The sequence below is a fragment of the Micromesistius poutassou genome (assembly GCF_964030765.1).
Source record: "Micromesistius poutassou genome assembly, chromosome: 11".
Taxonomy (NCBI): domain Eukaryota; kingdom Metazoa; phylum Chordata; class Actinopteri; order Gadiformes; family Gadidae; genus Micromesistius; species Micromesistius poutassou.
The window spans coordinates 699480-724479 of record NC_140281.1 but is presented as its reverse complement, the minus strand read 5'-3'; the positions used below and the strand labels follow the sequence as shown (position 1 = coordinate 724479).

The 25000-nt window shown below is 53.8% G+C and overlaps 1 protein-coding gene and 1 pseudogene across 2 annotated transcripts in view; both read left to right on the top strand.

Annotated features, from left to right (window-relative positions):
- Window positions 1-270: 270 nt before the first annotated feature.
- LOC311355836 (BTB/POZ domain-containing protein 17 pseudogene) lies at window positions 271-3190 on the top strand (annotated as a pseudogene). The gene is made up of 3 exons: window positions 271-439; window positions 679-1033; window positions 2116-3190. The product of its transcript is annotated as a BTB/POZ domain-containing protein 17 pseudogene (transcript).
- A 1378-nt stretch (window positions 3191-4568) lies between these two features.
- Window positions 4569-25000, top strand: part of map2k6 (mitogen-activated protein kinase kinase 6) — a gene marked incomplete at its 3' end in the record, with an annotated part of 22343 nt that continues 1911 nt past the window's right edge. Inside the window, exons 1-11 of the mRNA XM_084475659.1 lie at window positions 4569-4846; window positions 13932-13995; window positions 16007-16055; window positions 16938-17051; window positions 20381-20500; window positions 21373-21489; window positions 21598-21649; window positions 22120-22247; window positions 22654-22731; window positions 23466-23605; window positions 24938-24983. Of these exons, the coding sequence (XP_084331785.1) occupies window positions 4756-4846; window positions 13932-13995; window positions 16007-16055; window positions 16938-17051; window positions 20381-20500; window positions 21373-21489; window positions 21598-21649; window positions 22120-22247; window positions 22654-22731; window positions 23466-23605; window positions 24938-24983 (999 nt within the window). The 5' untranslated portion in view covers window positions 4569-4755. The remainder of the gene's footprint in view (window positions 4847-13931; window positions 13996-16006; window positions 16056-16937; window positions 17052-20380; window positions 20501-21372; window positions 21490-21597; window positions 21650-22119; window positions 22248-22653; window positions 22732-23465; window positions 23606-24937; window positions 24984-25000) is intronic.

The following is a 25000-nucleotide window of genomic DNA, read 5'->3' as shown; positions in this document are numbered from 1 at the left end:
CGTGAAACCGAAAAAAGAGGAACCGAACGGAGGGAGCAGCCTCTGGCCAGCGTCCAGGGCGGCGTCAGAGCTGAGGAGCAACGGCTCGGACCCGGCCCTGAACGCCCCGCTGGCACCGGTCGTCCTTCACTCTGCCGCGCTGGAGAGCCAAGCGGCAATTCTAATTAAAGCCGACCCCCATTGTGTCATTACCCCGGACCGGGAATGTGGGATTGATGATCGATAACATGGATTTTTGAGTGATACTGGCCCTGTTTCTTTATCTCCGGCATGGGGCCGTCACACGGCATGCCCAGCTCGTCTCCACACCTCCCTCTGACCCCTCGCCTGGCCGTCCTAATGACCGACCCCGTTCTGACATGTGACATGTCCTTCACCGCCAGCCCTGCTGGACACACGCCGTACGGGGGCCGAGAACAAGTGTCTCCTGCAAATCACTGTCAGCCACCCGAGCAGATTCCAGTCTCATTCAACCCATTATCTCTCTATCTGTGTGTGTGTGTGTGTGTGTGTGTGTCTCTCTCTCTCTCTCTCTCTCTCTCTCTCTCTCTCTCTCTCTCTCTCTCTCTCTCTCTCTCTCTCTCTCTCTCTCTCTCTCTCTCTCTCTCTCTCTCTCTCTCTCTCTCTCTCTCTCTCTCTCTCTCTCTCTCTCTCTCTCTCTCCCCTCTCTCTCTCCAGCCGAGGGAGCCCAGGATGGAGGAGGAGGAGGCGTTGGTGGGGCTGGAGGTGGAGGTGGAGGAGGTGGTGTCGGAGGAGGAGGAGGAGGAGGAGGAGGTGGAGCCTCAGACACCATCGGCCACTCTCTGGCGCTGGTGCGGCGGCTGGAGGCCCTGCTGGCCCAGGGCAACGGCAGCGATGTGACGCTGCGCGTGGAGACGCCCAGCGCCGCCGGGGTGAAGGTGATCCAGGCGCACGCGCTGGTGCTCTCCCTGCAGAGCCCCGTGCTGGAGGAGCTGCTGGCCGCCCGCAACGGCAGCACCCTGCTGCTCATCGAGGGAGACGACTGCGCCGCCGTCTTCGACAAGTTCATCAAGTGAGGGGGGGGGGGGGGGTGGGGGTGGGGGGGGCGGCGGCAGGGTGGGAGTGTGGTGGGGGTGTGTGGGGGGGGGGTCAGGGGGGGGGGTGTCTGAAGGACATTAGTCTGAGGGACATGAGCTTCACTCATGGAGCAAATTCTTCATCATCATCTTCTTCTTCTTCTTCTTCTTCTTCACATTTTTCGGAGATAGAGAGAGAGACAGAGAGAGAGAGAGACAGAGAGGGAGAGAGAGAGAGATGGAGCGAGGGATAGAGAGAGTTGAGAGAGAGAGAGAGAGAGAGAGAGAGAGAGAGATGGAGCGAGGGATAGAGAGAGTTGAGAGAGAGAGAGAGAGAGAGAGAGAGAGCGAGCCACAGGTTCCTGGGTACCAGGTTCCTTGTGTTCGGTCTCTCTGCTGTGATCATGTCAGCTGTGCCTCTGAAAGTGTTCCAAGAAATTGGCTTGGCCCAAATTGCTATGCAAATGAGCATGTCAAAGCAGCGCCAGATGCTGGGTACAAGTACAAGTACAAGTACTAAGTGTTGGGTACTAATCGGCCATCTAGCCGCTCAGGGCCGTGGGCACATGAACCAAGAGTAACAGACCCCACTCGGCAAAGGGTCCAAAATCAATATTTGTGGCACAGACCAAGAAACAAGACCTGTTGTGCACAGTGGGTATACAGAGCTGATTGTGCTCGATAAAGACTCTGAAAGGGCATGAAAAAAATCAATCTGCGCACAGTTTGGTGCTGCCGGCTTTCATTCCCTCAGAGGCACGCTGAAAAACGCCCGCGTTTGTCCACTGATTAAAACGTTTAATGTAGTGAGACTTTATTGTTCGCACACGTTCGGTTCGATTGAATGAGGGAAAGCGATGCGGGCGCGAGTCTCCTGGCAATCTTCTAATCCTTGAACACGTTATTAGACGTTATTAGCCGCGTTACGCTCACGGTCCAGGGCGTAGCCACGCCGCCGTGCAAGAGAAGTCGCCGTTTCCATCTGGGAAAAAGGAGGACGTTCGAAACGCTGCCCGCGCTGTCCACCCCTCCACCCCTCCTGCCCTTAAACCCCCGGCCGTCCCTGTCACTGTCGCAGGTACCTCTACTGCGGCGAGGTCTCCCTGCGCCTGGACCAGGCCACGCCGCTGCACAAGCTGGCCACCAAGTACCAGGTGGCCGACCTGCAGAGGGGCGTGGCCCGCTACATGAGCGAGAACCTGGCGCGCGCCGCCCCGTCGGGCCACGTGGTCGCCTGGTACGAGTACGCCCAGCGGGCCGGGCAGGACGCGCTGCGGGACGGCTGCCTGCGCTTCCTGGCGTGGAACCTGTCCTCGGTGGTGCAGAGCGCCGAGTGGACCGCCGTCAGCAGCCGGCTCCTCATGGCCCTGCTGCGCCGCTCCGACCTGGTGCTGCACAGCGAGACGGAGCTGTTCGCCGCGCTGGAGGCCTGGCTCCTGCGCAACGACCCCGACGCGCTGACGGCCGAGAACGCCCTGCGCGCCGTGCGCTACGCCATGATGCCGCCGCGGGACCTCTTCCGCCTGCAGGCGCAGTCGCCGGCGCTGGCCCGCTACCAGGAGTCGGTGCGGGACCTGCTGTACATGTCGTACCAGTTCCACTCCGCCCCGCCGCCGCAGATGGCCAAGTTCTTCGACGTCAACTGCAGCCTGTTCACGCCGCGGAACTACCTGTCGCCGCTGTGGGGCGCGGCGTGGAGCATCGGCAGCCCCGCGCGCGACGACCGCAGCACCAGCTTCCAGACGCAGCTGGGCCCCAGCGGCCACGACGCCAGCAAGCGGGTGACGTGGAACGCGCTGTTCTCGCCGCGCTGGCTGCCGCTCAGCCTCAGGCCGCTGTACACGGAGACGGGCGCGGCCATGCAGCCGGCGGCGCGGGCGGACGGCGGGCGGCCGCGCGTCATCATCACCCCGGCCACGTCCAGCGCCGACTTCGCTGGCGTGAGCTTCCAGAAGACGGTGCTGGTGCTGGCGCGGCGGCAGGGCCGCGTGGCGGTGCGGCACGTCTACGACTTCCACCAGAGCAGCGAGGAGAGCGGGGACTTCCTGGCGGGGGCCGACCTGAGCGGCCGCTCCTCCGAGTACCTGGTGGACGGCGCCCTCTACCTGCACGTGGTGGTGAAGCCGCTGTACCAGACGCTCAGCAAGAACTGACACACACACACACACACGCACACACACAGGCACGCACGCACGCACGCGCGCGCGTGCAGGCAGATACACACGCACACACACACACACACACACAGGCACGCACACACACGCGTGCGCGCACAGGCAGATACACACGCACACACACATACACACACACAGGCACGCACTCTCATACACACACAGGCAGACACATACACACACACACACAAGGCAGACACACACACAGGCAGAGGCACACACACTCATACACACACAGGCAGACACACACACACACACACACACACAGGCATGCACTCTGATACACACGCACACACACAGACACACAATCACGCACTCTCATACACACACACACACCAATGCACACACAGACACACATACACACACAGGCACGCACACACACACACACACACACACACACACACACACAAACACACACACACAAACACACACACACACACACACACACACACACACACAAGTATTATGACCAGCTGACCCCAACATACTGCCCTTTGGAGAGATTTCAAATCGCATCGTGGAGGGCCCGCTGTCGTCCTGCCTCTCCCTTGCTTTTGTCGTCTCGTAGGACAGTTGGTTTAATCCAATGTTTGATATTATCCTGTGATATCAGGCAAACAAGAGTAGGATACCTTAGTGCCGCTGGAACCCAACTTTAGCTTTTTTACTTTTGACGAATGGGAATTTGATGAAAAAAAACGTAATAATGTTAAGTCTGTCTCTTGTTTAGCCTCGCAGTCATAGTTTTTTTTTTAATGTAGTTAATATTTTCATTGTTCCTTATTGTGCCAATATTTTCCTCATCATTATTGTCAAAGTCGTTTTTAGCGTTAAGTTATTTTAACATATTGGTTATGTTTGCTGTTGTTGCATTTGTCATTCCCATTTCATAATAAATTCCATTACAGACCAGAAGTCAAATCAAGTCACCTCATTTTAATTTAATAAATACAATACATGAATTCATTTCCTTCCCTATTTTTTTGCAGTGCAATCTTTAATTTATTATATATTTATGTATATATATTCATTTATTATCATATATAAAATATGTATTTTCAACTGCAAACGTATGTTCATGATGCTTACCATTTTCAAACACCGTACATCATTGTAATTAATGTTCCAGTATATAGAGCATAGTGATGTATAATATCACTACGTTATAATAACAGTGATATTATATAAAACACAGTGATGTACAAATACATGATATTGAACACATTGCGTTTTCAACTGCAAGTCCCGGCATGCCTTGCGTGCGAAGCAGGAAGAACGTTCTCTCGCAGCGACTGTGACTGATCCAAGTTAGGAGCTTTCAGCTGCCAGCCTTGGCCCATCATGTAAGTGGTGCGGAGAATTCCTTGCAGTGCAATTGCAAAATTATCCAACTTCTGACGGTTTTGCAGATTGTGCAATAGTACAATCGTTTGGTGCACGGATACACACGACCTGGACGCAAAAAGGATCCAAGTGCATGAAGATTAAGGCTTGTATTTTGCATCTTGTGTTGCAAAGCAAGCCGCCGAAGCGCCAGTGCGAGGGCGATGGAGGGAGGGAGTGAGAAAGAAGGCAAAGTCTTTTGTGCTTCCCCTCCCCCCCACCAGAGCAAAGGGGAAATGTCTCAGCCAAAGGGAGGTAAGAATATGATTGCAATCTCTGCAAAAACTATTGATATGCACCCAGGGCTGCACATTGTGCCACATGCATCGCTGCAGGGTAATCACGAGCAATGCATTCAAAGTTGAATCTTTGAGAAAGGTCAGTTGCATTTCCTGTTTAAGATCTTCCCCTTTGCAGAGTTCCTGGTTAGACGATGCTGTGTGTGTATACTCACCCCTACTGACGATATTTGCAGTCCCTGTCGGGACATATGATTTCCATAGAGACAATATGAAAAAAACAAAACAACAACAATACGTTGCAACCCCCTTTGCAACCACGCATACATCAGCGTCATTGCATATGGCATGCAAGATATATAGGCTAAGCAACGAACGAAGACCTGTATGCACATATACTGCCTTGCGCACATATTGAGAGTGCGTGCAGACCAGCAGCTGTTAATTAATGTATTTTACATCTAGCTGCAGTCAGACATGAGACGCCAGCGCTGCTCCAGATAATGTTGCATCCATGCACATAACATTCTCAAGTGCAGATTGCTCAATAGGAGATCGGGCATTTTACCCACCTCTACCTCTTTAGGGAATGCTCTCCCTGAACAAATTATGCAGACCGCAGCGCCGAAGAAAGTTGAAATATGCCCTTTTGTTTTGCATTGCAGATTTCTAAACTGTATATTACATTTACCTGTTATTTTGTGTGTGTGTGTGTGTGTGTGTGTGTGTGTGTGTGTGTGTGTGTGTTGTTATTGTTGTTGTTGTTGTTGGTTTATTGCAATTGATGGAAACACACGCTGGCACTAGCTGACCGAGCAACAGGGCAATAGGCTCTTAAAATAAAAAGCCACAAAAGCGTCGACCAAAGTTAGGTATCTGTCAGCTGCCATTTCTGTCCAAGCTACCATGGTCACGTGTGAAACCTGTGGATGGTTTTTCCAATGAAGTGCATGCCTGTTGTCAACGCTGTGTCACTGTGAAGTGATCTGTTTATACCGCTGAAGTGACCTGTGGGGCTAATCACCGTGCCGTGGCACAGTGAACGAGCATCAATACATTAGGCTGTGGAGCGCTCTGCTTTTGGAAAAGACAGTAGCTCTGCGTGTTTTCCAAGAAGTTCAGCACAAGGCTGGATCATTGCATAACAAGCAGAGCACACGCAGGCACACACACAGAGACACACACGCAGACACACACACACAGACACACGCACACACGCAGACACACACACACACACACACAGACACACACACGCACGCACGCACGCAGGCACACACACAGGCACACACACAGGCACACATATAGCTCACAAAGCGCTGCAGGTCATGGGAGTGCCCAGTATAGCCTACAATGTTTACCTTTTACCTGAGGTCTGGTACAGAGAACCGTACACCTTTTCAAAACGAGTTGCAGAGCTGGTTCTGGCCTCTTTTGCTACTGCACGGGGGGCCTGCATCAGCTCTGTCGTCTTTTTTTAATCTATCTCCCCTCTCAAGCTCACGCTCACGTACAGAACGACCTACAGCAGCACACATCCCATCGCGGTGGGAACACGCCGCCGTACACACGCCGCCGTACACACTCCGCCGTACACACACGTCCAACCAAGGACAGAACGGAAACATCAGCGCCGACGCCTTGTTCTCGAGAACCCGCCCCCCCCCCCCCCTGAGTGAGTGGTGCTCAGGGGGGCCCCCCCCCACCACCCCACCCCACCACCCCACTCCCACCCAGGTCCTCTGACCGTACACGGATCCTCTGACCCTCCTCTGAACACAGGAACCCCTGTCTGGTCGCTCTTTGTCACTTCATTTGACACAGACTCCTCCTTGGCTGGGAGTCTCTGCGGCGGGCGGACGGGCCGGGCGGTGCGGGTCCTGGGGGGGGCCACAGACAGCTGTGGCCTGTGCCCAGAGCCCCGCGTGCTGGGGTGTGCCCCAGTGGGGAGGAGGGGGGGGGGAGGAGGAGGGGGGGGGGGGGGGGCAGTGGTGATGGTGGTAGGGTGGTAGTGTGGTGTAGCCTGCGGCGATGGCGGCCACAGCTTAGCTTGGCCTTCGCCCCCCCCCCTCCCCGCTAGCATAAACGAAGCATTTGTCATGCAGATGGAGGCGGGGTTCAGCAACACAGATATTAAAGTTTCTGTTTCGACGAGTCAACTGCTGGAGCCGTGCCCGGCGGTCGGGGCTCCTCTCTCTCTCTCTCTCTGCACGGTAACTGTGGAGTTGTGTTCACGGACCGGACTGGCTGTACACCGGACACACACACACAGACACAGACACACACAGACACACACAGACACAGGGGATATTTCCAGTCCGGTGGTGTTGCATTGTTGTTCCCCCTCCCCCCCCCCCTCCCCCTCCCCGCGGTGCAGGCCACCGTGCCGTCGCTCTGACCGTCCCGGTTTGCATGTCGGAGAGCAGAGAAACAAATGACATGTGGTTTGCAGCGCTGGTAAAGAGGAGAGAGGAGCATAAATCCAGAGCTTTGTCTCTGGCGCTCCGCCCCAGAATAGCCCTGGTGGTCGGCGCCGGCCTGCGGCTGGGCTCCCCCCGACGCGCTCAGGGCCGCGGTGTGGCACCTCGGGCTGGCAGCGCTGGAGCGCGCCGTAATGCCGCCTCCGCCTCCTCACCGCTGCCTCGCTGGTCGTCTGCTCGCTGGGCTGTTTGGAGCAGGTTTGGAGCGTGGCGGCGTCGGCGTGCGTCTTCCTCTCAGTGACAGAATGCAACGCTGGGTTTTTATTTGTTTTGGGTTTCCACTGAAGGAAAGCCCTTTTCCTGCAGCTACAGCTCTGCTAATGCGCAGGGTGAACTTTGGCCCCCCCTGCTACAGCCCCTTCTGTCAGATGGTGGCAATAAATAGCATGCTGCTGCCCACGGCCCCTGGATCAGATGTGTTTGATATTTGAGTGGTGCACTTAGTTGCTCCTCCGCTCCGTTATTTTCTTTCTTTCTTTTCAACGGGGCTGCTCACGCTGCGGCTCCAGAGCGGTGGGTTCTGTGAGAGCGCGTCCCGCAGTGAGCGGCGCTCGGTTACCGCCAGTGGAAGACGAGATGTGCGTGGAGCAAGCTTTGTGTTTTGCAGCCTCACTGGATGCCGTTAATAGACGCTCGCGCAGAACCCCCTGCCCCGCCACGTTGTGTCAGACGGGGGGGGGGAACACGTTTTTTTTGGCCTTGGATCGATAATACTAATCGGACGGATCAAAAAAATATCAAACAATCAAACAATCAATATCAAACAATTTGATCAAACAAATAAACATTTGGGATAATGGTCCGAACTGGTTTTTGGAGGGTGCCTTCCTGAAACCACAGTGCAGGGAGTCTGTGTACACCTGTTCAGCTCCGGGAACATTCTGGCTGTCATGCCGCTGTTTAACTTGGCCCCTTCTGCATGCAGCACCTCTGCAGCATTGCAGTCCACTGTGAAGATATCGTGTTAGTGAATCTTAATCGAAAGGTGTTTGCATGGTGTTGTGTTAGTTGTGGTCGTGTGTGTGTGTGTGTGTGTGTGTGTGTGTGTGTGTGTGTACATGCATGCATGGTGTGTGTGTGTGTGCATGGATTGTGTGTGTGTGTGCATGCATGGATTGTGTGTGAGTGTAGTGTAGTGTAGTGTTGAGGAGGGAGGGAGTTGTGCTGACCTGTACAGCCCTGTTCCCCTCAGTTTGCCAAATTGAACACGTGGGCGCGTGTTTGTAGAGAGAGCGGGACCAGGTCTGATCTGGACCAGGTCTGGTCTGATCTGGACCTGGTCTGATCTGGACCTGGTCTGATCTGGACCAGGTCTGATCTGGACCTGGTCTGATCTGGACCTGGTCTGATCTGGACCAGGTCCGGCCTCGGGAACATCTGCTGCTCCCGTGTGCGTCAGGGCTGACGGACATCAGCGCGCCGGCCGCTCCTGATAGGGGGACATGGTTTGGCACGATGGGATGACCTGAAGATGATATCCCCAGCACCACGCTCACACGCACACGCACACGCACCATGCATGTATGTACACACACACACACACACACACACACACACACACACACACACACACACACACACACACACACACACACACACACACACATACACACACACACACCGTGCATGTACATACACACACATACCATGCATGTATGTACACACACCGTGTATGTTTGTACACACACTGTGCATGTACACACACGCACACACACACACACACACACACACACGCGCGCGCACACAGTAGTGTAGCAGGATGAAGTGGCGATGACGACACCGTTCCTAAAGCGTCTCCAAACAGCTGTACGTTAAAGGAGCTGCCGTCTCTGGTGGACGTGTTGGGTTCCTCACAAGCTGTTCCAGTGGAGGCAGGTTGGGGGGGGGGGGGGGGGGGGGGGGGGGGCTGGGGGGCAGTGGAGGTGGTGCTGGAGCTGGGGGGGGGGGGGGCGGCGGCGGTGGAGGTGGGGGGGGGGGGGAGGATATTTCCATACTTTTCCAAACCCTCTCCAAGCCCTCATATCCTCTTGGCTGGGTCTCGTCTTGTCCAATTGACCCCCGTGTCTCCCCTTCCCTACGTGTGTGTGTGTGTGTGTGTGTGTGTGTGTGTGTGTGTGTGTGTGTGTGTGTGTGTGTGTGTGTGTGTGTGTGTGTGTGTGTGTGTGTGTTCGTGTGTGCGTTTGTGCGTTTGTGTTCTGGTTGATCTGCTTCCCTCTTTGGGTCGCAGAATGCCGCTGAGGAAGTGTGGGAATTGTTGGAATTCCATGTGTGTGTGTGTGTGTGTGTGTGTGTGTGTGCGTGCGCGCGTGTGTGTGCGCGCCCCCCCTCCCTGTCATCCCATCCTCATTATCAACAGAGCCGGCTATAGGCTGCTCCCCCCCCCCCCCAACTCTTTCAAAGTAAAGGTATGCCGCGTTATGTTATGTGCTGATACTGCTTCAGCGTGTCGACTCTCCCTCAGCCCAGGAGGCAAGTGTCAGTAACAGACCGGCCACGTTTAAATATCGCTCCTCTTGCGTGCCCCACGCGCCATCTTCTGCCATGAGTAACATGATACTTTAATACCGGATATGTATCTAGGATATGTATCTATTATTATATCGAGTCGCCAACGTCGTTGATGGTGAAACAGCAATGGCGCAATCAATTGTCGGGCTGAGGCTGACAGTGTGTAGCTTACACGTTTTCCCTTTCCCATCCATGTGTCAGTTAGTTTACTACATACTACACCACTATACTATATATATATATATATATATATATACACGATTCACGCTTTCATCAAGTGACGGCCATGCAGTGTCCCCCTGCACCTCTCTGCTGGGGAGCCTCTCCCCGGCCCCCCCCCCCCCCCGCCCTCCCCCGCCCTCCCCCGGCATCTCACCGCATTCCGCGGTGCATTCCGTGTACGGCCGAGCCCTGGCCCATGTACGGCCCAGCCCTGGGCTTCCTGTGCGTCCTGCGGGTTCACACTAACCCTCACCGTCGCTGCGTGGAAGGAACACAGAAAAAACATCACACTTGGTTTTTCTGGTCTCAGCGGGGGGGGGACTGGGGGGGGCGCCCCTACATGGTGCTTATCTAAGAGGGCGGGGGGGGGGGACAAGATATAGGAAGCTAGAAATTACTTGGCCTCATTTCTGAGCTTTGTTAACACGTGTTTATTCCAGTCAGATCTACATGGGTTACATAATCCTCATCAATTGAGATGCTCCCTCCTTACATCATGTACCACATCTCTCTCTCTCTCTCTCTCTCTCTCTCTCTCTCGTCTCTCTTCTCTCTCTCTCTCTCTCTCTCTCTCTCTCTCTCTCTCCTCTCTCTCTCTCTGTGTATACGCGGGTGTTGTTGCACGCCCCGTCCTTCAGGCCCTACAGCAGCAGTGGTTTTCAATGCTTTCCTTTTTTTTCTTTTCCCCTTTTTCTTTCATTTTTTTTCTCCTTGTACCGTGCAGCCGGCCGGGCGGTGTGTTAGCGTGTGTGAGTGTGTGAGCGTGTGAGTGGTGTGAGCCGGCGTGATGTGCGTGGCATGGCTGACAGGCTGGCCTGCGTGCCTGGCTTCCTGCTTCCCCCTGCAGACGAGCGAGAGGCCAACACCCCCGCGTGACAACGCGGATCTCCTGCAGCACGTACTGCAGCGGAGGACTCACGCACGCCACAGCTGCTGGGCCCGCGTGCAGGCGTGCATGCCTGCGTGCGTGCCTGTGTGTCTGGGTGCGTGCGTGCATGTGTGCGTGTGTGCATGCGTGCGTGTCTGCGTGCGTGTGTGCGTGTGGCGGCGTGCAGCCTGCACAATGTCCGCGTCACGGCCGGGCTGGAGCGTCTCGCACTGCCGTCAGTCCGGGGTTATTGGTGCATCGTCCTCCGGAGATCTCCTCTCCTCTCCTCTCCTCTCCTCTCCTCTCCTCTCCTCTCTCCTCCTCGACGGGCGAGCCACGCATCGCCGCGTCCAGCGTTTCATCACGCGGAGCAGAGGACGTCTGCCAGGGTGACTCTGCTGAGCAAGGGCAACCTGGTCCCGTAAATGTGCAGCATTATATATATAAATTACACTATATATATATATATATATATATATATATATATATATATATATATGAATAAGCAAACCTCATTGGAGGATCCGAGGTGAGGCTAAAGACAAGGCCTCTCCTCCTCCTCCCTCTCACTCCTCCTCCTCCCTCTCCTCCTCCTCCTCTCACTCCTCCTCCTCCCTCTCACTCCTCCTCCTCCCTCTCACTCCTCCTCCTCCTCCTCCTCCTCCCTCTCCCTCTCCTCCTCCTCCCTCTCACTCCTCCTCCTCCCTCTCCCTCTCCTCCTCCTCCCTCTCACTCCTCCTCCTCCCTCTCCCTCTCCTCCTCCTCCCTCTCACTCCTCCTCCTCCCTCTCACTCCTCTCCTCCTCCTCCCTCTCACTCCTCCTCCTCCCTCTCCTCCTCCTCCCTCTCCCTCTCCTCCCTCTCCCTCTCACTCCTCCTCCTCCCTCTCCTTCTCCTCCTCCTCCCTCTCCTCCTCCTCCCTCTCCCTCTCCTCCTCCTCCCTCTCCCTCTCCCTCTCCTCCCTCTCCTTCTCCTCCTCCTCCCTCTCCCTCTCCTCCTCCTCCCTCTCACTCCTCCTCCTCCCTCTCCTTCTCCTCCTCCTCCCTCTCCCTCTCCTCCTCCTCCCTCTCCCTCTCCTCCTCCCCCCTCTCCCGAAGTGGCCGCTGGGTGTGGCTCGCTGTGACATCTCAGCCCAACAAAGCCCCGCCGAGAAGAGGAGAGGGGCACCCAGAGCCCCACGAGGGCTGGGGGCCGCACAGGGGTGACGCCCTGCACTGGGGCCCCTGGGCGGGCCCCTGGGTGGGCCCCCGCAGGGCCCTCAGAGGCCCTGTTTTGGCTTGCACCATGGGTGCGCTTTATCCATCGCTACACGATGTGATGGGTCATAGGAAATGGAGGTCCTCTCTGCAGCGGATAAAAAAAAAACTAATGCCTTTTTTTTTTTTTTCCCGTGAGACCATTGATCATGTCTCTGAAGAGGTTTGACTGTACTTCAAAGGACGCGTGTGTGTGTGCGTGTGTGTGTGAATCCCCCAGAATGAGCCGTATGCCGTCTACACGTTAGAATAATGTAGGGTACCAGGTCGTTCATCAGCCCCTGCGTTGCCCCTAAAGGTCACCCTGATGCTCCGTCTCCGCTCCACTCAGCTGAACTCTGGTTCCGTCGCTCCTTGAAGTTCATCGCTCTTTGAAAAAGAAACGTGGATTAAGAAATGGAGGATGGTGCTCTGTGTCTGCGTCCCCCTTACTCCCCCCCCCCCCTCCCCCCTCCCCCCTCCCCCCTCCCCTGACGGCCTTCCCCCCCTCCCCCCCCGGGGGAGGGGGGGGAGGGGGCGCTGCTCGTTAAGTGGAGTTAATGACGGACGGCCCCTCCCCCTCGCGGCCGCATACCTCGTTGCCGTCGGTCACCGCCTCCTGAACACCGACACACACCGACACACACACACACACACACACACACACACACACACACACACACACACACACACACACACACACACACACGCCCCTCCTCTGTCTCCCAGCTTACAGCGCCCCCCCCCCCCCCCTCCATCTCCCAGGTTACAGCGCCCCCCCCCCCCTCCGTCTCCCAGGCTACAGCGCGCTACATACGGCTCAGTCCGGGTCACGCCCACTTTTGGCGGTGGGAACGCGACGCCGTGCCGCACCTTTTGCAGACCGAACCGACCCGCACCCGGCGGTGGAAATGCGCCATAAGTGGACGGCGGTTAGATAACAGCTGTGTGGTGAGGAGGAGAAGGAGGAGGAGGAGGAGGAGGAGAGGCGGCCCGTGGGGGCAGATGTGCCGGGCACGGTGTGTGATGGACCGGAGGTTGGCGGTGTGCGTGTGATTCTGTAGCGGGCCGACCCAGCCATTAGCCAGGCCCGCTGTGGGGGGGGGGGGGCTGCTGGGTGATGGGGAGGGGGCGGGGGCTCGGTCCGATTTGTCCGTCCGTGGGAGTTGTTGAGCGGCTGTCTGCGCCGGACAGAAGCGGCGACTCGCCAGATCTCACCGGAACACTTTGACATTTTCCCCACTCGGCCGTTGCAGGAGGAGAGGGCAAAGAGAGTGGCGTGAGAGAGAGAGAGAGACTTGTGATGATTCGATCAAGGCTCTCGCTGCACTGCTCGGAATAGACTTCTTCACGTGAGGCCGGATACTATTAAGAGTGGCGAGAGTTTTCCGGTTTTGCAGTTTCATTCAAAGTGTCTGAGTGGGAGTGTTGCGCAAAATGTGTGCGTTGCCTCCAGTTCCTCTTAAATCTGCTGCTCTGGTTCCTCTGACCTCGACGGCCGCGCTGCAGACTGTTCTCCACCTTCTGTTTTCTGCAACGCTGTGCTTATGCACCGACTCAGATGACACACGTTGACTAATGACCCCGAACGGATAAGAGCTCAACTGGGGAGGAGGGGGAGGAGGAGGAGGAGGAGGAGGAGGAGAGGGGCGGTGGGGGTACAGGCAGTTCTCTCGCCTGCTTGTGAACTCACTGTGTGTGTGTGTGTGTGTGTGTGTGTGTGTGTGTGTGTGTGTGTGTGTGTGTGTGTGTGTGTGTGTGTGTGTGTGTGTGTGTGTGTGTCCTCCTCCAGGGAAGAGGAAGCCGGTGCTCAAGCTGTCCAAGGCCGTGTTTGAGCAGCCGCCTCCTGCTGCGACGTAAGAGGACATCTTTACACTCCTCTGTCTGTCTGTCTGTCTGACTGTCTGTCTGTCTAACTGCCTGCCTGTCTGTTTGACTGTCTGTCTGTCTGTCTCTCTCTCTCTGTCTGTCTAACTGTCTGTGTCTGTCTGTCTGTCTGTCTGTCTAACTGCCTGCCTGTCTGTTTGACTGTCTGTCTGTCTGTCTGTCTGTCCACCTGCCTTCCTGTCTCTGTGTCGGTCTGTCCCCTTGTCTCTGTGTCTGTCTGTCTGTCTGTCCGTCCGTCCGTCTGTCTGTCCGCAGCAATGAACACACATGATGCATGACCTCTCTCCCAGGGACACACTGAACGAGGACGCACACTACTGCTATATATATATATATATATATATACGCTTCTGCATTTCTACACAAACTCCTCTCTGCACGCACACATCACGGCCCAGAGTATGCCCTGGTGGAGCGGTGCACTCCTGACCGCTGATAGGAGGATCCGGGTGTCACTCAGGCGATGCGCTGCTGTAGACCCGCAGGGACAAACAGAAAGCCTCAGGCGGCCAGGGTGAACGGGACCTCAGGGAGAACAGGACCCCAGGGTGAACAGGACCTCAGGGAGAACAGGACCCCAGGGTGCACAGGACCAGGAGGGTGTGGTTTGGGTCAGCGTACCTCGAGCTGATCGTATATATATATACTTCTGCTAAAGTGAACATCCCATGGTAACGACCAACCCACATTAAGAACCCAGTCAACCCAGAATCTAAACGTGCATGTTTTTGATTGATTCGATTTATCTCGGACAAAAACGTCATTGTACGGTCAGAGGTCTGGCCAAAGCCCCCCTCCTAATCGAATAGCGCAGGTATACGATTCAAGCCATTGAAGGCTTCGCGCTCGTAGTTGCACCGCTGAGATGATTGGTTTCTGTGGCTCCGTTACCAGCAAGGAGGGTCCTTGGGTTCGAGTCTGACGGTGGGCTGTTCCATAAGGAGTGGACGTGTGTCCTTTGCGGTAGGCTAGTGGCTGCGTGTGAGGGGGGGGTCTTCTGCGTGTCTGGCCGCTCGGCACGTCAACAAAACGGCGTCCGATCCTTCAGGGTGTTGGGAGGCCGTGCCTGTTGGGATTCTGACCGGGTTAGCGTACTAACCCTTGGGTCCGGGACTCCTAAACCGGAAGCATTCGATGCTCGACGAGCTGTCGCCGGGTACATACAGGTTAAGAAAAAAAAAAAAAAGAATGAGGTTAAAAGGAATGAGGTCAACATAAATATTGCTGCAGGGTTTTCCGTTGCCCTCCTCGGCACCTCGTTTCCCGGACAACCGGCGTCGCACGTCGTTTGATAGCGAGTGGCGTTAATGCAAACGGTGTTACTGGGATATGGAACCAACTCATCGTAGCCTGCCAGCCTTTCATGGGTGTCAACAGAACGATATCGTCCTAGGCATGCATCCTCATACCCTAATGTCTCTGATGTTTACATTTCAGATGACGTGTTTTATTGTGGAGCGGGGGTTGGAGGTAGTACAGTGGCGTGGTTTTTCTGTTCGACTACCAGCTAATAGGTCCTGGGTTCGATTCCCCGATGTCCACAGCCGGTCGCCCCCTCCTGTTCCTCAATGACCTGTACTCTGATCCGCTGTCAGTCGCTCAGGAAGAAAAGCATCTGCCTCATAACTAGATAGTCAGACAGCTCTTTGTGCTGCCGTCGAACCGAGAACAAACCAACAACCCCTCTGCGTTCACCATCGAAAGAAACTCAAACAAATACAAACCAATCTCAGACTGAGCGTTGCCCTGTAGATAGATAGATAGATAGATGGATAGATAGATTGATACTGTCTTGATCCTCAGGGGGAATTCAGCCCCAGTAGCTTGAAGACATCACACACATCACACACGTACAACATAAACAAGATGATAAAATATCCACATGAATACTATGGACAATAAAAGACTCCTTTGCAACGCATTGCTTCATTTATTCATAATAAACATCTCCCTCCCCCCCCCCCCCCACCCCCCCCACAGACCCCCAAGAGATCTGGATTCAAAAGCCTGCGTTACCATCGGCGAGAAGGTACTGCTTTCACTGCTCTGTTTCCAGCATGTCTGAAGTCCTGTTTCAGGTGTTTCTACAGAACCAGCACTCTGCCATCAGTGTGGTTTCAACCTTGGCCCAAGTCTGATTCCCAGAAGGCACATTACGGCCAAATTGAACGGTTTTGATTGTGAGGAGACTTGAATGTCTTTTATTGCCCATCCGGCAGTAAATATATTTATTTTAGACTAATCAAATAAGTGGAATTTTCCATTGGCACGGATGCCGATTTCTTTTTCCCTCTACTTGGCAAAAGCTGAAAGTAAGGCAGTTGGTTTTATGTGGAAAAAAAAAAGCCCAAGTTTTGCATCAGTTTTGCATCTCGGCCTTGTTTGTAATCCTATATTGTCTGCTGTTGTTGCATCCTGTGGCCTCTCGTGGGGCGGCAGCTTATAAGTCCCGGTCTCAGAATTCTTGCATGTTCTTTCCTAGAAAGATAAGACTTCCAACCTGCCAGCACAACCACTACCGGCTACAGTTCCCCATGCAACAGATTACTGCTTAACATCTCATTCAAACGGAGATTGAGGCACATATACAAGCCAGAATCCCTTTGACTCATTTGTATACAGTGTATATACAGACATACATGTGCTTTCTTTTGTACGTCTGATGCGAATACATATACTGTATATATAAAAATACATATCATTGTAGAAATAGCAAGGAAGATCGCCGGGCAAAAACGAATGAAAGACAGACTTTAACACTCTCCTTCAACACCTCACAGCAAGAAGCTCAGCATCTCTCCTTCTTGTGTCTCTCCCCTCCTCTCCTCCATTGTTGTACCCGTCACTCCCTCTCCTCTCCTCTCCCCTCCTCCCCCCCCCCTGGATGAACCTGTCACTCACCCGGCGGCAGAACTTCGTGGTGAAGGCGGACGACCTGGAGCTGATGGGGGAGCTGGGCCGGGGGGCGTACGGCGTGGTGGACAAGATGAGGCACGTCCCCAGCGGGCTCATCATGGCCGTCAAGGTGGGTTCCTCCAGGGCGGGGCTCCACGACGACATGTACCCCGACGTCCCCCCCCCCCCCCCCCCCCCCGTCCCCCCCGTCCGCCCGTCCGTCCGTCCGTCGCTCAGGAGACCAGCCTCATAACAGGATAACTAGGTCAGCTTTCTGTGCTGAACGAACCCAACAGCCAACCCTCTGCGTTCACCGTCGAACAACAAACGAAAACAAATGCAAACCAATCTCTCAGCGTGAGAGCTCTCCTGTATCCAGCTGCTCTGCAGAGCAGTGCTTCATTCATTCCTAATGACCACCTGCCTCTTTACCCCCCCCACCCCCCCCACCCCCCCACCCCCCACCCCAGACCCCCGAAAGATCTGGATTCAAAAGCCTGCGGTTCCATTGGGTACCAAAGATTGTCAGTGGCCCTTATGCCCGGATCAGACTACAGAACGTACAGGTTAAGCAAAGAGGTTAAAAGGAATGAGGTCAACATAAATATTGTTGCAGGGTTTTCCGTTGCCCTCCTCGGCACCTCGTTTCCCGGACAACCGGCGTCGCACGTCGTTTGATAGCGAGTGGCGTTAATGCAAACGGTGTTACTGGGATATGGAACCAACTCATCGTAGCCTGCCAGCCTTTCATGGGTGTCAACAGAACGATATCGTCCTAGGCATGCATCCTCATACCCTAATGTCTCTGATGTTTACATTTCAGATGACGTGTTTTATTGTGGGTTGGAGGTAGTACAGTGGCGTGGTTTTTCTGTTCGACTACCAGCTAATAGGTCCTGGGTTCGATTCCCCGATGTCCACAGCCGGTCGCCCCCTCCTGTTCCTCAATGACCTGTACTCTGATCCGCTGTCAGTCGCTCAGGAGAAAAGCATCTGCCTCATAACTAGATAGTCAGTCAGCCCTTTGTGCTGCCGTCGAACCGAGAACAAACCAACAACCCCTCTGCGTTCACCATCGAAAGAAACTCAAACAAATACAAACCAATCTCAGACTGAGCGTTGCCCTGTAGATAGATAGATAGATAGATGGATGGATGGATAGATAGATGGATAGATGGATTGATTGATACTGTCTTGATCCTCAGGGGGAATTCAGTCCCAGTAGCTTGAAGACATCACACACATACAACATAAACAAGATGATACAAGATATACATACACATATATACATGTGTTTTCTTTTGTTCGTCTAATACGAATACATATATATATATATATATATATATATTAAAAAATATGTCATTGTAGGAATAGCAAGGAGAATCGCTGAGCAAAAACAAATGATCCAAAGCCTGCGGTTCCATTGGGTACCAAAGATTGTCAGTAGCCCTTATGCCCGGATCAGAATACAGAACGTGTTTGTCTTTCGCGATGCTCACCGAGTCAAACTCAGGGATCACTGCTTCGTTAAATCTTGCCGTGGATTCGGGCCAGAGACGGGGCGCGCTACGCGCTACACGTTTGACCGCAACGCAGTCGGCCTCCACGACCCCAGCATGGAGTTTCCCTGAGATCGGACGCAGGGGAGGAGATTGAATGAATCTTATGTCATCGCACGCGTCATAGGGGTCGTCAGAAAATGCGAGGAGGGCCGAATGAGTTCAGGCGGAGTCCAGGGCCTTTATAGTCCCCGCCCCTCACACGGGTCCACACTCTCCACGTGGAACTCCCATGAAGAATAACTTGTTTTTAGGACACTTCAAATATTTGATTTAATTTAAGGGCATGATCATGGGAAGAGACAGGCAGCAAGGTAAGCAAAGGATACATTCAGCGAGACAACGGGTGAGGAAGATTCTTAAAGGGGAACCTTTGCATTGTGGGGTAGTGTCGTGGCAATTTCCCGTAACAGATATTGTGTCTAGGACAGATGAGGTTTCCCACTGCAAAAAAGCACACAATAGCAATTATCCTAGGTTTAATGCATGCATACATTAGACTCCTCTCTAGCAGAGTGAGTCCAGAATACAGTTTGACAGAGTTATTCATACCGTTTTCAGATCCTCCCCCACATTGCAGATGTCAATAATCAAATCAAGTAATGTTTACCCAAGACACAGAGTTGCCTGTGTTCTTATCAAGCAGAAGCGTGCCTAAGAGGTTGTCTTCTCCCTTGTGACCCGTTTACCCAAGTACGAAGGTTACATTATTGGTTGACTCTAAGGAAGGTAGGCCGGCTACCCACAGAGAAGGGTTTACTTTTATGCCACTGAGGAAGGTGGGACAGCTGACCAGAGCACACGGGTTAACATTTTGACGACATCGCTCACTTGTGAGGTGGCCGAATCAAGCACAAAGGTCAATGAATAGTCGACTCTGGGGGAAGGCAGGTTGGCGAGACAATACGCAAAAGGAAAGAACAAGGCCTAAGTTATGAAATGAAACAACATGTCGATTTTTCCATCACAGTAGTTAATGCAAAGGTAACACAGGTGAGGGGGCAGGACCATCGCGGAGGGTTTGGGATCGGTCATGGCCGAAGACATTTGCCTGAAGACGACCCAATAGGGTCGAAACGTTGCTGTGATGGGAGCTTAAGCAGTGCCGTGGACATTACATTTCTTCCACTCATGGCCAAAGACCATCCATGGCAGGAGAGGCCAAGTTAAGCGACAATACACTACGGGTGAAGTGGACGTGTCTGCAAGGCAAGGCTGCGAGACTAGTTAAAGGAATCGACACCACGAAGAAGTCGTTTGGCCTGGCAGCCAAGACGAATGGCGGTGTGATGTCAGGGCTGCGATGACATCCGTCTGGTTCGTCCCGGCTCGTGCAGGTCACGACCGGCGATTTCAAATGAGGTTTCATGGGGATGAAGGCCGCATGAAAGATAACAGCGCTGTTTTAATATGCAGATGTAACGCCCGAGGTCGTACAAATACCATCTCAAAGGTGATTGCATTTGTTTTTTTATGAGGGGCGGTACCAAGCATGCATTTGAAAATATCACCGCACGCAATTGGATAACACTACAACCAATCAGAAGAATACAAGGGGTGACAAATCCAGACCAGCGGAGCTAACCAATAGATAAGACTCTTGCCGTATCCGGTCGGTAAAACAGCAACACTTTTGGCCCCGCCTATATCAGATACACCGATGTGATTGGTTAATGTTCTGGGCCAGGGGAATCGGGGGAGTGAGTATATCGCTCGTTCCCAGAGTGACTCGCTGAGCAAATTCAAATTGTGCTCTCACGAGAACTCTGGAATTCCAGGGTATGAGTAGAGAGCATCCTGCTCGAATACCGTGTGCGATTTTGAAGCTCTTGGTTAGCCGTTGTTTTTGGGGGAACTTTGTTCTGATCTTGTTGACCTGCTTCTGCGTGGTCGTGTGCAGAGGATCCGGGCCACGGTGAACACACAGGAGCACAAGCGTCTGCTGATGGACCTGGACATCTCCATGAGGACGGTGGACTGCTACTACACCGTCACCTTCTACGGAGCGCTCTTCAGAGAGGTAGGGGTGGGCAGGATGGCCACAATGGATGGATCATAAAGATTTAGGCGTACTTCAATCCATTTCCCCCCCCCCCCAGGCTCAGATTATTTATTTTTATTTACTTTTGAAATCAATTCACATTTTTGTGATTTGTTCCTCAAGTCCAGAGGAGGGCAGCGTTAACGTTTCATTTCAATAATGACCCCCACGACCCCCCCCCACGACCCCCCCCCCCCCCCCCCCCCGGGGGTCGTGGGGGTCGGTACGGTCGCGCTGTCCCTCCTCACATCCTCCATGAATGGAATCCTGAATAATGGAATGTTATGACTCCCACTCGTATGCCGGGCAAAACGTCAAATACAACCCGGGTTTTCCGGATGCAGCAAACTTCCTCCGGGAGGGGGGCTGGTGGTGTGTGTCGCAGGATTTCCCGAGCGGGAGTCGCTGCTGGACACACAGCGTTCCTACGGAGGAACCAGGAATGTGGTCCGACTCTCTGCCTGAAGGCGCTGTCGGAGACGGCCAGAGCAGAGGGAGCAGCTGAGGGCACGATTCTGGACGTAAACATCCCAAAACCGAAAAAAGTCCCCTGCCTCTCTGCTCCCCCCCCCCAGCCCCCCCCCCCGCCCATTTGTACAACATTCATAGAATCGCTCATCAATCTTACAAACAGCCCCTTTTTATATACTGTATCTCAATCCCTACTGTATCTCAATCCCTCATCATATACTGTATCTCAATCCCTCATCCCAAACCATTTTGTTCCACTGTACCCCACTGTACCCCACTGTAACCTACTATACCCCAATATTACCACATTGAACCTCACTCTACCCCCCCCGCCGCCGCCGCTCCCCTCCTCCTCCTCCCCATCCTCTTCCCGTTGCCAGGGCGACGTGTGGATCTGCATGGAGCTCATGGACACGTCTCTGGATAAGTTCTACAAGCAGGTGATCGAGAAGGGGAGGACCATCCCCGAGGACATCCTGGGGAAGATGGCGGTCTCGGTGAGTCCTGCTCCACGGCGGTGGACCGGTGGACGGGTGGGAGGGACGTCGTGGACGCCCGTGGTCAACTGTCTGTGTCTGTGTCTGTGTCTGTGTCGTCTGTTGCAGGTAGTGAAGGCGCTGGAACACCTGCACAGTAACCTACAAGTGATACACAGAGGTGAGACGCACGCACGCACGCACACACGCACGCACACGCCTCGTGTCTCCCAGGCTGCTGTGACCGCGCCACAAAGACACGACAAATGACATGGAAAAAATACTGTTCCTCAGTCCCAATCGTTTAGGCCCTCGCACTGTTGTGCGTGTGTGTGTGTGTATGTGTGTGTGTGTGTTGGTGTGTGTGTTTGTGTCTGTGCTCGAGTGCGGGTGTGTGTTGATTTACGGCCTCCCTTTGATGAACACAAGCCTTTCTACAAGACAGACAGACAGACAGACAGACAGACAGACAGACAGACAGACAGACAGACACACAGAGAGAGAGACAGACAGACACACACACAGACACAGACACACACAGACACACACACACACACACTTTCATTTTTGTAAGAGCTCATGAAAAGTGAAAGTGCTTCTCCCCCCTTCTCCCCCCCCCCCCCCCCCCCCCGTTTCCCCCTCCCCCGGCAGACGTGAAGCCGTCCAACGTGCTGATCAACACGCAGGGCCAGGTGAAGATGTGTGACTTCGGCATCAGCGGCTACCTGGTGGACTCGGTGGCCAAGACCATGGACGCCGGCTGCAAGCCCTACATGGCGGTGAGGGGCAGAGGGGACGAGGGGGGGGAGGGGGGATGAGGGGACGAGGGGGGAGAGGGGACGAGGGGATGAAGGGACGAGGGGGGAGAGGGGGGAGAGATTTGAATTCGCTCTGCAGAAGGGTCCAGAGAGGAGCAATACACTTCCTTGTCTCTTGACACACACACACACACACACACACACACACACACACACACACACACACACACACACACACACACACACACACACACACACACACATTGTCTCCTGACAATCATTGGCGAACCAATTTTTAGGGCCCCACTTATCACTTAGGGAACATAGCTGTGTGTGTGTGTGTGTGCGTGTGTGTGTTCTAGAAGGCTGGATAGCAGGACTAGGTGAGCGTTTCCCATGACGACCGTGTGTCACTTGTGCTCCTCAGCCGGAGAGGATCAACCCAGAGACCAACCACAAGGGCTACAACGTCAAGTCTGACATCTGGAGCCTGGGGATCACCCTGGTGAGACGCTTATTAAACATGTTGGCCCTGTTCAGTTTCACACCATTGCTTCACATTTGCAACACATTTTACATTCAGGTCGTTCAGCAGTTATCGCCGTCATCCAAAGCGACTTGCAATAAGTGCATTTGTCAGAAGAAGGACAAGACGACACTATATCGCTATGTCGGTACAGTGAGGATGTTCATTGAACCAAGTGCCACAGGAAAAGGCAGATTGTGACGGCTACTCACACGCACACCTGGTGGCATAATACCACCCCTAACCTAAGACGTGTCTCTCTCTGGTGTCTCCCGCCACCCTGCTGCAGTCTGTTTGATTGACTGCTGGTGTCGCTCCTCAATAGCTGGTCTGGGGTAAACGGTCCTCATTTATATAAAGCGCTTTCATCCAAAGCGCTTTCACAGTGTTGACTGACATTCACCCGTTCATGCACACATTCACACACCGACGGGCGGAGTCGACCACGCAGGGCCGACAGCCAGCGGGTCAGGGAGCAGTCAGGGTGAGGGCGTCTCGCTCAGGGACACCTCCACACTCTAGCTAGGAGGAGCCGGGGATCGAATCAGCAACCTTGCGGTTACCAGCCAACCCGCTCTACCTCCTGAGCTAATGCCGCCGCCCCCACCCCCCCCGGTGGGTCTGGGGTCAGTGTGTTAGGACGTGTCTCACAGCGCTGGCAGGTCTGGGGTCTGTCTGATGAGCCTGTATCACCCCCCCCCCCCCCCCCCCAGATCGAGCTGGCCATCCTGCGCTTCCCTTACGACTCGTGGGGCACGCCGTTCCAGCAGCTCAAGCAGGTGGTGGAGGAGCCGTCCCCCCAGCTGCCTGCCGAACACTTCTCCCCCGAGTTCGTGGACTTCACCACCCAGTGGTGAGTCTGTCCGTCCGTCCGTCTGTCCGTCTGTCCGTCTGTCCGTCTGTCTGTCTGTCTGTCTGTCTGTCTGTCTGTCTGTCTGTCTGTCTGTCCGTCTGTCCGTCTGTCTTTCCAGCATAAAAAAAGCTATAAGAAAATTTCTAAAGAAGCGAAATGCAGAAAGATTCGAGAGTCACGATTTTAAACTTGGACTTCCAAGTGGAATTTTTTTATTATTTTTTTCTGTTTTCCAATTTTGAAAAAAACAGTTTTTTTTTTTACAATCCGGAGCAGAGCGTTCTCTGCGGCTCCGCCTCGTGTCTCCCAGGCTGCTGTGACCGCGCCACAAAGACACGACAAATGACATGGAAAAAATACTGTTCCTCAGTCCCAATCGTTTAGGCCCTCGCACTGTTGTGCGTGTGTGTGTGTGTGTGTGTCTGTGTGTGTGTTGGTGTGTGTGTTTGTGTCTGTGCTCGAGTGCGGGTGTGTGTTGATTTACGGCCTCTCTTTGATGAACACAAGCCTTTCTGTGGCTTTCTCCTCCTCATCCAGGATAATTATTCTTTCTGTCTGTGTGTCTCTTAACTAACTCCTTGTTGTTGCTGAGCTGTCTGTTGTCATGCAGCAGCTCAGTGTTGAGGCCTGGGAGGTGAGACAGGCCTGAAACCGCCAGTCTACTGCCCACACGCAGTGGTGTGTTAGACGGTAGCGTGAAACAATGCAGTGACAAATCAACATACAATACTAGAATGATGACAACACTGAAAAAATATAATGGCTGAACAACTTGGCTGGGATAAATATGTTTGTGTCTCTCTCTCGCCGATGCTCTCTTGTCTGCCTGGCAGTCTCTCTCGCTCTCTCTCTCTCTCTCTCTCTCTCTCTCTCTCTCACTCTCTTCCCCTCTCTCTGTCTCCCTCTCTGAATGTCTCTCCCTCACTCTCTTCATCTCTGTCCGTCTCCCTCCCTGAATGTGTCTCTCTCTGTCTCTCATTCTCTTCCTCTTTCTTTCTCTTTCTCTTTCTCTCTCTTCCTCTTTCTTTCTCTTTCTCTTTCTCTCTTTTTCTCTCTATTTTCCTCTCTCTCTCTCTCTCTCTCTCTCTCTCTCTCTCTCTCTCTCTCTCTCTCTCTCTCTCTCTCTCTCTCTGTCTGTGTGTGTCTCTCTCCCTCTCTTACAGAGGATCAGACAGAAAGCAGACATGGCTCATGAGACCTCACAGATTAGAAGCTCCTCCATTCTCTCTGTCATCTTGTTCCTTCTTGGGAGTTTCTCTTTGAGGGATCACTCGTTGTTCTATTATTGGTCTCTGTATTTTCAGTAACACGTCTCCCCCTCTTCCTCCCCAGTCTGAAGAAGAATTCCAAAGAGCGGTTGAATTACTCGGAGCTAATGGTGAGTCTGACCGTCCT